The following is a 10,977-nucleotide window of genomic DNA, read 5'->3' as shown; positions in this document are numbered from 1 at the left end:
CCAGAGGCAGCTGAAGGCTCACTGACTTAAATCTCACAGCAAATCCCTTTAGTCGCGAGTTGACATGGCCCGACTGATCTCTGCGGGAAGTTTCAGGAAATGCAACAGGTGGACGAGCTGCAGGGAATGAAGCGTGGACTACCGTGAGTGTTACCAGACTCTGGAGCAGACAGCAAACTTCCCCACTGAGAGCGGACTTTCTGGAGTGGGCAAGGCAGGCAGGTAGAGCAAGCCAGCGGTCGCTGTCATACAGTGTTTGACCCTGTGTGTTTGCTGCTCATATCCAGACCTCTTTAGCGTCCTAGGCTAGCTGCTTCTGCTGTGCCTCCTGGGTGTCGGACTGGGAAAAAACTGCGCACTCCTTCACTCGGTTAGTTCCCTTCTCCGTCATTTTATCCGTCACTCCTTGCCTCGTTATGCGCTATTCAGAAGTTATTTGGACAAAGTTGCAAATGTCAATTCGAAATGAAGCTTTAATTCTGGGAAAATGTATATTTTCGGACCGTGCGTTGTGTATGTATAAAGTCCAAACAGAGTCTAACTGGTTTTACTGGTGTCCACTGATTGAATTGCCGCAGGTCAAGTGCCACAATGGATGACAACAGCCTGAGTGACTCCAACGTAAAAGTCGCCGTGCGCGTGCGACCCATGAACAGGAGAGGTGAGCCATATAACACTTTTTAAAGCCAAACTCCAGATTTTTCGGTTAAAACAAAATGACTTATTATGTAGCTTAATAGAACAGCATAAGATTCTTTTTGGTATGTTATAAATCATTTTTAATTAAGATGAGTTTTACCCTCCCCAAAACAAGCTTCTACTCACACATGCCTCTGGTGACGTCACAAAAGGCACAACAGATCAGGGTGAGGGAACCTCAAGAAAATACTATAGGGTCCACATCAAAAAAATTTAGTTAGAGTTTGCTGGGGTGGGACTTTTAATTTACAGTAGACGCCCTCCTATTTGCTTTATCAGTATATCACCTATTTACATTTTATTTATTTATATTTTTTGTGGAATATAACTTCAAATTATTTGAAGAAATTTCACCTACATACTGCTAGTTTTTTTTTTCACTCCGTGGAAAGAAAATACAGTTTGGGAAGCTGAGTTACACAGGTGCAGTGCTACTTAACAAGCTACTGGCTGCGTTTGCAAAGCAGCCAATCCAGGAGCGCCATTCATTTTCCTTGCTGCTGATTGGGTGTAACCCAAACAGTGATGAGGAACGCCGTGGTTGTTAGCATCTGTGGTAGTACTAAGACAGTTTCTACTCTGTCTGACCTTACTAAGGTATTAATGCTTACTAAGGTATGTTTGGTGTTTGAACTATTAACATAGGCACAATCGGCTGTGGTTGCTAGCCCCCACGAAGCTTGGACGTCTTCTGTAGGTCTGATTTTTTTTTTTTAAGGTTATTAATAAATAAGTAATTTTCTTAAACATTGTAACAGTGAGTAAGTCCATGTTTTAATCTGCATGAACACCAAAAATGAGTTTATTTTGGATGGTGGTCTAAGGGCTGCACGATACAGTTCCTCTAAAAACTATCCACCCCCTTTTATTGCTTTTACAAAGAAATCATGATCAACAAAATGTGGCTTGAACACAGGAGTTTAAATGATAAACTGGAAATTGTGACCTACAAATAGATGACAATGAATATTAGTATGTAATAATATTAATATTATGTAATAATAATATTAATAATATGTCATAACTACTATTAATAATACCCATATTTGGTGTATATTTTATGTGGATTTTTGGTAACTAATATTTTCAGCATTCATGTCACTTTGGTTGGTCTTTTAATTTTTTTAGCCCCTTAAAAATGATTGTTAATGATTTTTAAGATGCTTTTAATTCTGATATTTTTAACTAAACATGATATAATTAGAAAGGCAGAGTCAGGGGTTGTTGACAAGTAAAGGCATATATTAAAGGGGGTCAAAATTAATGAATGAATCGATACATTGTGTAGCTTTTTCTTCTTTTCTTTCAGTTCTTCAATAAAAATTTTAGGGGTGTTATTCATTTAAAGTGACTTTAAACTGTAGAAATAGTAAGAGTTTGCTTCTGCTTCAACTTTGAAGCCACTCACCTGCCATCATATCTCCAAACCTCAGCTGATCAGTCAAACTCACATGCCTCTTGTGATGTCATCAGCCCAAATCGCAACAAAACAGATTGATTTTTTTTTTCTCCCTTCAGTACTCTTTTTTTTAAAAATGTGTTTTGTGAAAATCTAGATTTCATTACCCAAGTCTGCTTGACTTGTCAGTGAACGTTTGTTGGGGGGAACACACCACTGGATTGTATCTTTAACATAAATATGTCTGTCCTCCATTTTCTTCCCTCCTTTTCTTATCATTGGCCTGTGAGACATTTTCAGGAAATCCCACACCCACTCCCAAGTGAGAATAACCAACCATGTGGACCGCCATGCATGTGTTACGCTACTTTCTTTAGATCAGTCAGGGTTGGAGCATTTATTTCTGACCATTTTGTGTTTTGGAAAGGATTTTTTTTCTCCCCTCTGGAAAGCAACAACAAGATGTAGTTTTGCTGATGTTTTGAAGCGGGCTGGCAGGAGGCCTGCAGTCTGAAAGCAATAAAAATATAATGAGGTGCTGCATGTTTAATGTACTTTTAGTAAATTCCCAGAACAGCAGCATAGCAGAACTTTATATTTGGACCTGAGAACACAAAGGTTTGTGTTTCTGTTTCCAGTTATGTTCCAGTTATTGTCCACTTCATGAAATCTAACACAACATGTGACCTAAATTCTGCAGGGACAGGAAGTCCAAACACTGACTCCGCCCCCTGGTTCAGGTGGGAATGAGGAAGAGAAGGTGTGACTTGGCTCTTCCTTACTGGCTGCCTGGCCAGTAGTGAACTCGCCGTAATGTTTGCACAGGCAGGTCCTGTATGAATCATCAGCAATGCAGCCATTTCCTGTTAGTCCTCGTCAACCTGTTTGTGTTGTGATTACGAGGAACTGGCACACGCCCACACCCACCTGTCACTCTGCAGTGACAACCAGGCGATAGCTGCCTTTAGTGGTGGGCAGGATGACAACATCAGATCATGTGTGCACAGTGAATGGAGCTAGAAATGGGATAAAACTTAGAGGAAACCTGATGAAGGTTTACCTGAAGCTGCAATGGCACATTGGGGGCCAGTGTAGACAGGGAGGGGAAAAAGAGGAGTTAATTGCTGTCAAAAAAAGTTGGAAATTTTGAGATTAATCTAAAAACAACGTGGACATTTCTGAGTTTAAGTTGAATATTTAAACCAAGGGTTTTTTGTCTAGCAAATTTGCGACTTTTCACGTTTTCTTTTCTTTCTAGAAAAATTTAGATTTTTTTGGAGGAAAATTGCTGCTTTAATTAATTTTTTTAATCTACATTGGCCCTAATACACTGTTGTATGAAACATACAGAAATATGTTATAATAGAATCAATTAATATTCCAGAGCAAATACAAAAAAAGTACTTTAAAAGTGTGTTCACACACAGTCTCCAGCCAGTTTTTACCCACCACTGTTTCCCATGTTTTCAAGGAATCCCCATCATATTGTTTTTGGGTAAATGTATATATATTTTTATTTTTTTGTAAATCTAGAAAAAGACCTGAAAACCAGATGTGTGGTGGAGATGGAGGGGAGCCAGACCTTTCTGCATCCAGCCATCACTAACGTAAACAAAGGAGACCCCAGGTAAGCTGAGAGATGTAAATATGTAAACACTTCAGTTTATATAGTTATACCATCATTACAATAGAATGAGTCAAGATAAACAGCCTGGACAATGACTTCCTCTTGAATAATGTGGAAACGTCTGTGGGAGTTCAGAAAAATATTACTTTTTTTTTTTTTTTTATCAAATTTTTAACAGCGTTTTATCATAAATTCCACAAAAGAACAGAACATTTTCTGGAACTAAATTAACTTTTCTTTCTTCTTTGGCCTGAGTGTCTGGTTGTGATGCCAGAGCCTCTGGATCAGAGCAGATCTGAGGCTGTTTTCTGCATCGGTGTTGTGAATGTTACACAGGCGGCTAATGTTCCACATTTCAACATGGATATTGATTCCCACCTAAAAGCTTCTGTGTGTGTGTGTGTGTGTGTGTGTGTGTGTGTGTGTGTGTGTGTGTGTGTGTGTGTGTGTGTGTGTGTGAGAGACGGGTCTATATTCATTTGCTGGTCCTCTTCCTCTATTGCATTGCCGCTATGGGAGCTGTTGACTTTTATTTTTTAATAAAAAAAAAAAAAGAGTACGTTTACACTAATTTAATGAACAAAAAGAAACTAGTGATTTCATTTAAAATGTTATTTGCTTTTATTAACACAGTTAAGCCAACATGCCTAATTACAGCTGATGGAATCTCAACAATGGTAATCATTTTGATGGAGAAGATGATGGCAAAACCATTAGCATGGTGGTGAAACACAGTTCTCGCCTGTATGTGTTAATAAAAATTACACATTTTTGAGCTTAGAGAAGCCCCGCATCACATGATATGACTTCACTGTTCATTAATGACACACTCTTCAGTTTCTTAAGACAATCCTTGCTTTATGCAACAAAATCCTAAACAGTACAACAGCTGTTGGCTTAGAGGAGAAACTCTGTTTTCTTAACGCCCTGAGAAAGTTTCCACACCCTACTTCATCACAGCCACAAAATGTGTTTTATCATGACTGTCTGACAGACAAAATTGCAGTAAGTGTCATTGGGGAAAAAGAAAACAAAAGTAACAAGCTGTGGTTCATATTTTTTATTGATCATATTCCAGACGACATTTCTGTTTTCTTCAAATCTGGCATTTTTAGTGGAAAACCTGAATGCAGAAGGCCGTTTATTAATAATAAAAAAAAAAAGTCATGAGATGTCCTGTTTTTGGTGATTGGTGTTTTGCCACAATCATTGATGGATTGTGGCAAAGCACCAAACATCCAAACACAGCTACAGTGGGATGAATCCAATCAAAGCTTATTCATGAGCTGTAAAGACCTAAAGTAAAGACCTAAACCCAACTAAGTATTTTCAGCAATACTTCAAAATTGATGTTCAAACACGCTCGTCATCCGATTTGAGTTTGAGTTCTTTGCAAAGACAAACGGATTTGGATTCATTTACTAGAGCTGTGCCGATCTGATATTAATATCTGTATCGGTCCAGATGTTAAAAAACTTCTAGATCGGTTATCGGAGACAATGTGCCCAATCCATAGGAAGACATCTATTCAATCTAGTTCTATACTTTGCGTTCTGAGCGGTGTCTAGCTTTATTTATTTTACATTATATTTAAAATTCCTAATTGCACTTTCTGAATCATTTGAAAGAATGTTTGTTGCAGTTTATTTTTCACATTTTTACCAACCTATTGTTCTATTTATTTTACATTTTTACATATTTGGCTGTTCTACTCCCAGTTGGACCGACTGAACAAATGAAAGTTATGTCGATCTTACACGTTTACAGAAGTTGACTGGTGCATCCCTCTAGTCGTGTAAAGCTGGTAGAGACATGACTCAAAAAAACCTGCAGTCACACTTTTTTTCAGATTTCTATTGGCACAAAAACCGTTTTCACTTCAATTTCACTAGTTAGTGTTTGTCACATAAAAGGTTCATCGTGAAGTAACAAAACATGTAACATTTAAGAAGGTGTGAATACTTTTGTAAGACTTTTTCTGTTTTTTATTTTAAAGGATGACTGGTTCATGTTTATAGTTGTTGCTTTTTTTCAAATCAGAACAAACAGTGTATGATTTAATCAATCTGTTCACTTAAACAGGGTAGTTGTTTGTAGAGTGAGGAATCCTCTAATCCTGCTGCTGATTGGTGGATCTGATCTATAGCACATGTATGCAGCTGAAGCTTTTTTTTTTCCCCACCCTGTCGTCTGGAAGACGTTCAGATTTAATCATCACTCCACCTCTCCTGCTTGAAGCTCTCCTCCTTTCTTCCTCCTCCCTTCTTTTGCACGCTCTTTACAGAAGGTGTGTCTGTTACTCAGCCACTTAACCCTGCGGTAAAGGAGTAGAGGACGGTGCAGGAAGCCAGATATATGTGCTTTATAGTTATCTGAGGCAATAATGTGCACCAATTGTGCTGATCTGAATATATAAACCCATAAAACTTGCTCTTCCTGAAGCTTGGGGTCTGTAGGTAGATATCTCCCTGAAGGCTTTCAGCCGGTCTTGGTCTTCCTTACTTACTCTGAATTTCCCTCAGGGCTACCCCCACTGCAAACACGAGGGCGTGAATCTGTTTTTGTCCTGAGTTAAAAGCCTTTGGTTTCATAATTACCTTCTGCATTTTTTATTTTTTTTTTAGTGAGTGTCAGTGCGCTTTTATCTGCCTCAACATGCTCCAGCGGTGGTATGCTTCCCCTTCAGGGATTTGACGTGAACAAGTTCTGCAGGCTCGGCGCAACACCATCAGCTAAGCTCAAAGGTCGAAGGGAAGGAAAAACCGAAAGAGGCGAGATTAGAGTCGTCATCACCTGATAAATATTCAGGAAACTGGCTGAGCAGCCAGATGTGAACAGTTTGTGCTGAGTCAGCATCGCTGATGGTTGACGTTGGGGTGAATTAGTGTTTTCTGTGGGGGGTGTTAATATGTTACAGGACCCCTGGGTGCTGCTACAGTAGGACAGCAGGGGGCTGCCAGGCTCTCGAGGCAGCAGGGATTGATGCAGGCAATTATTCACTTCCTGCTGCAGGCTCCTTTAACAGTTTAGCTTTAAACTGAAAATTTTTCTACACATCCATAAGCTACTACGCACAGGGGTCTGTACTCCAATGTTTTAAATTAGTGTGTCTGAAATTAATATATTAAGATGTCTTAATTTTCTTTATTAAAAAATGTAAGTTGGTATTAGGGTGCATTCACACCAGTACTGTGTGTCTACTTTAATGGAACTCAATTTTGTGTATCTACCAGATCCAGTTTGATTCTGGAGGTGTGATCGCGCAATCAAACTCTGATGCGGATCAAAAAAGTGAACTCTGGTCCGCTTAAAAACCTCGTTTTCTGTTTGGTTCAGATGTATGTGTGAACGCCAAGCGGGCTGCAGACTGCTCCAAAAGCAGGAAGTGGACTATGGTGCGGGGCACTGTGGGTAAATACAACCAAAACAAACGTGCTAGTCTAGTGCTAGTGCGAGAAATGACTCATAGTTTCTTACCAATGATGGAAGAGAAATCCTACAGCTAGTAAAATCTGATGCCACTCCATGTTGTTTCCATGCAACATGGAGCGCCACCTCAGATGTGGTGGTGAACAGGACTTTCAAGGAGAGAAAGCTGAAAATGTAACAAATGCAGGAATTTTGGTCCAAAACTGAACAGTCTATCGGACCATCAGGTGTAAGTAAGGGGGGTTGAGGCTACTGCTAACTAGCTGCTAATATACCCTTGCTAGCTAGCTTTTTTTTAGGTCTACCATGGGTTAGTGTAACTTTATCAGTGGTTAACTGGATGACTTTTGTTTTTGCCACTGGCTGACTAATTCTGCCAACCAATAAGAGGCTAGGTACAACAAAACCTTTAAGGTAGGCACTATGAGGGTTGTCAGGCCATATGCAGAGTGAGAAGCTCAAAGCTGGCTTCAGAGTTTGTGCTACGCTTGATTATAATTCAGCAAGTTCCCCCAACCATTCCCTATATTAAGCATCTTCAATCTTAAATTTAATTCAAGATGGCTTATTAAACATAGGTCTTAAGAAGTCTTGAATTTGACTTGTTGAAACCTGCGGATACCCTGATGTAGAGTATTTAGAATGGGATCCAGATTAGCCGCTCAGGCCTGCATGCTGGTGGTCAGGGACTTGGTGACCTGCTCTCCTCCTCCTGCTCCTCCTCCTGAAGTGACTCCTCGGTGATCCGAGGCCCTGCCAGTTATCTCAGGAATGTCCTCACAAGCCCAGGAGAAGGGAGACTTAATGTTGCTCTTTCATGGAGCAGCCAGCGCTCACATAGAGGCCCTGTTTCAGTACAGCTCCTCCGTTTGTGTGGCCAGAACAAAATTTGCAGCTTTTTTTTTTTAAGGCCCCACAATTTCTGCCTGAGTGAAGGTAATGTTCTGAGTCCTGATTTACACTTCTACTAAAGCGAGGCTCCACACATATAGCTACAAAAATGTGTTGTTTTTCTGCACTCAACCTTGTGGTTGTTGGTCAGTGTTTCCATATTAACTATATAGGTTGGTTTTACTCTGTCGATACTGGAGCACAGATTACTCCAAACTCAGCCTCTCTGTGAAAGCAGATTGTTTCACAGTGAACTATGAAATATAAGATTTTTTTTGTTTTTATTTTTTTCACAACTGGATACGTAAGGAAAAACGAGAGAAACACATCCATCCATCCATCCATCCATCCATCCATCCATCCATCCATCCATCCATCCATCCATCCATCCATCCATCCATCCATCCATCCATCCATCCATCCATCCATCCATCCATCCATCCATCCATCCATCCATCCATCCATCCATCCATCCATCCATCCATCCATCCATCCATCCATCCATCTCTTTTCATTTCTTATATCCTTTATCCATACATTTTTGATGATTAATTCACCAGTATATTTATCCATTCATTTATGTTCATATTTTCAAAATGAACTGGAAAAACACCAAGAGCTCTAAAATGCTGAGTCTAAAAAAGATGGAACCCTGTGAACCTTTAAGACAGGGGTGTCCAAAGTCGGTCCTTGAGGGCCAGCATCCTGCATGTTTTAGTTCTCTCCCTAGTGGTTGTAACAATCTCCTCAGCAAGTCAATGTTCTGCTTAGGCCTTCTAATGAGCCATCATTTGATGCAGGTGTGTAAAACCAGGGAGAAAACTAAAACATGCAGGATGCCGGCCCTCGAGGACCGACTTTGGACACCCCTGCTTTAAGATAAAGGAACGTTCATCAACCGTTCATCCTACGGGGAGAAACAGAAAAAAAAGATTGATTCTGTATTGACCACAGCTCATTTATGGCCTTCCTGTTTCTCAGCTAATGTTGATGTAATTAAGGCCCAGAGCTGCACTGGTGACAGGAGTGACATAATGACAGGAGCTCCAGCTATGTTGGATAATTGAATTTGACATAAACTTTCTGGAATGCAGCTAGGTGTGGGCTCTAGGCAGCCGTGGCATGTCGGGGACACCAGCAGGGTGTGAGGCCCAGACTACTGTTCAAGATTCCTCCAGTGGGTCACCAGCAACATAAGAGGATTAGTAACCTGGGCAGATTTTGGAGCTCTGCTCTGATTAAAACACCTTTGACTCCATATCTCTGAAGGCCAGCCATGTTTCTGCTCATGTCTGGGTCATTTATAGTCCCTGCCTCTCATGTGCTGACAAACGTAGGCAGACGTGGATCATTTTACATCTATCAAGGAAATTTTTGATAGTCATTTCATTAGGAAGTTTTTGGACTTCCCAATTCTGAAGCTGCTTCTTAAAAAAAAAGAATCTTAGATAAAGTTGAAATCAACCAGTCACATCAAAACTGAACTTTATTATTTACTTACATTTGTCTGATATTAAAGGGGCCATATTGTGTAAAATCAACTTTTTTTTACCTTTACATCATGTTATAAGGCTATATTTTCATTAAAATCATACCTGGAGTGTTGCCTTCATTCTTTGATGCATGTTTAAAAAAAATCCTTTCATCTCCATGACAACCATTCAGCTGGTCAAAACACTTGGATGCACATAGCTCCGCCTTCGAAACCCCTCCCCTGAGCTGCAGTTCATTGGAAAAAACTTTGTTAAAGGGTCAATAGACATTTTTATGATGACTTCCTGAAGGCGGAGTTTCAGAAAGAGCAGGAGGCCCAATTTCAAAGTGCTAGAGAAGTAAAATGTCCTTTAAGCCATTTTTTATAACAACTGAAGGTGACATAATTACTTTATTATAGTATAAAACTGAAGTAAGTAAATATAAATTTGATGGAGAACACATACTTTTTCATTATTTTGTAACTAAGTTAATTTTTACATTTTATATCTCAGGTAAACCGTTTGATGTTTTGCTCCATTCAATTCAGTAGACCATAAATTACAAATTTATTGATCTCTAAATGCTTATTATTAACCACCCTTTAATTTCTATCTTCCCTCTTATCCCAGGAACCAGCCTAAGGTAACTATTAAAATAAACTTTGCTCTAAGTATTTTATTGTGGCCCATGCATTTCAAATTCCTCTAACACTCCTATGTTTTCCCTCAGGCATTTGCCTATGACTACTGCTTCTGGTCCATGGATGAATCCCAACAGGACAAGTTTGCAGGTTAGTTGGTTGGTTTTAACTCTGTCCATGTGATTTCCACGCCGCTGGCTGGTGAGTCATCCCTTCAGCCCGTCTCCTGACACAATGTTTCCTGATATACGGGTCTATTTCTGGAGCTGAAGAACGGGCACCGTTAGGGGAGCGGATGGAAGACGGTAGCACTCTGCTCGTCTGTAGTATTAATATTGTAAAAGAGCAGGCGTGCAGGCCTCGATTCCTTCATACCAGTGAGGTCAGACGCATTGATTCTGAACATAATACTCACCCTGTCCAGCGTCTGCTCAGGAGCTTTCCAACAACTGTCCTTATCTGCTCCTGCTGTCCGTATCATTTACCATAGACTCTGAATTTAAAATTTGATCTCAGTTTTGTCACAGTGAGGCTCCTGTTTTGTTTTATTTTATTTTTTTATTCCTGCAGGTCAGGATGTGGTGTTCCAGTGCCTTGGGGAGAGCCTGCTGGACAACGCTTTCATGGGCTACAACGCCTGCATCTTTGCTTATGGACAGACAGGTAACATGATGATCTTTGTTACTTGCCTACATTTGAACTGTAAAGTGACAGCGTTATGTCGTGGGGCTTTTTTTTTTTTTGCTGCAGGAGGGACTGGTGCACTATACTAAACAGATGAGAAAAGAACATTATGTGGAATTATTGAGGCAATAT

General features: G+C 40.0%; 1 protein-coding gene across 5 annotated transcripts in view; it reads left to right on the top strand.

Annotated features, from left to right (window-relative positions):
- The first annotated feature begins 5 nt into the window (after positions 1–5).
- The window catches only part of LOC106907884 (kinesin-like protein KIF13B), a 36,424-nt gene continuing 25,452 nt past the window's right edge, over positions 6–10,977 (top strand). For 4 of the 5 annotated variants that reach the window (XM_088001936.1, XM_088001935.1, XM_088001934.1 and 1 more), the window contains exons 1-7: positions 6–222; positions 298–370; positions 579–661; positions 3,632–3,725; positions 10,151–10,163; positions 10,251–10,311; positions 10,732–10,824. In XM_088001936.1, the coding sequence (XP_087858062.1) occupies positions 592–661; positions 3,632–3,725; positions 10,151–10,163; positions 10,251–10,311; positions 10,732–10,824 (331 nt within the window). In that variant the 5' untranslated portion in view covers positions 6–222; positions 298–370; positions 579–591. Of the gene's footprint in view, positions 223–287; positions 371–578; positions 662–3,631; positions 3,726–10,150; positions 10,164–10,250; positions 10,312–10,731; positions 10,825–10,977 lie in introns of all 5 variants that reach the window. The other variant, XM_088001933.1, reaches the window with a different exon arrangement.

The sequence above is a fragment of the Poecilia mexicana genome, unplaced genomic scaffold (genome assembly GCF_051168715.1).
Source record: "Poecilia mexicana isolate PSO_F unplaced genomic scaffold, ASM5116871v1 scaffold_21, whole genome shotgun sequence".
In the NCBI taxonomy this organism is placed as follows: domain Eukaryota; kingdom Metazoa; phylum Chordata; class Actinopteri; order Cyprinodontiformes; family Poeciliidae; genus Poecilia; species Poecilia mexicana.
Note: the sequence above shows the minus strand (reverse complement) of the source record. Positions and strands in the feature narration are given on the sequence as shown.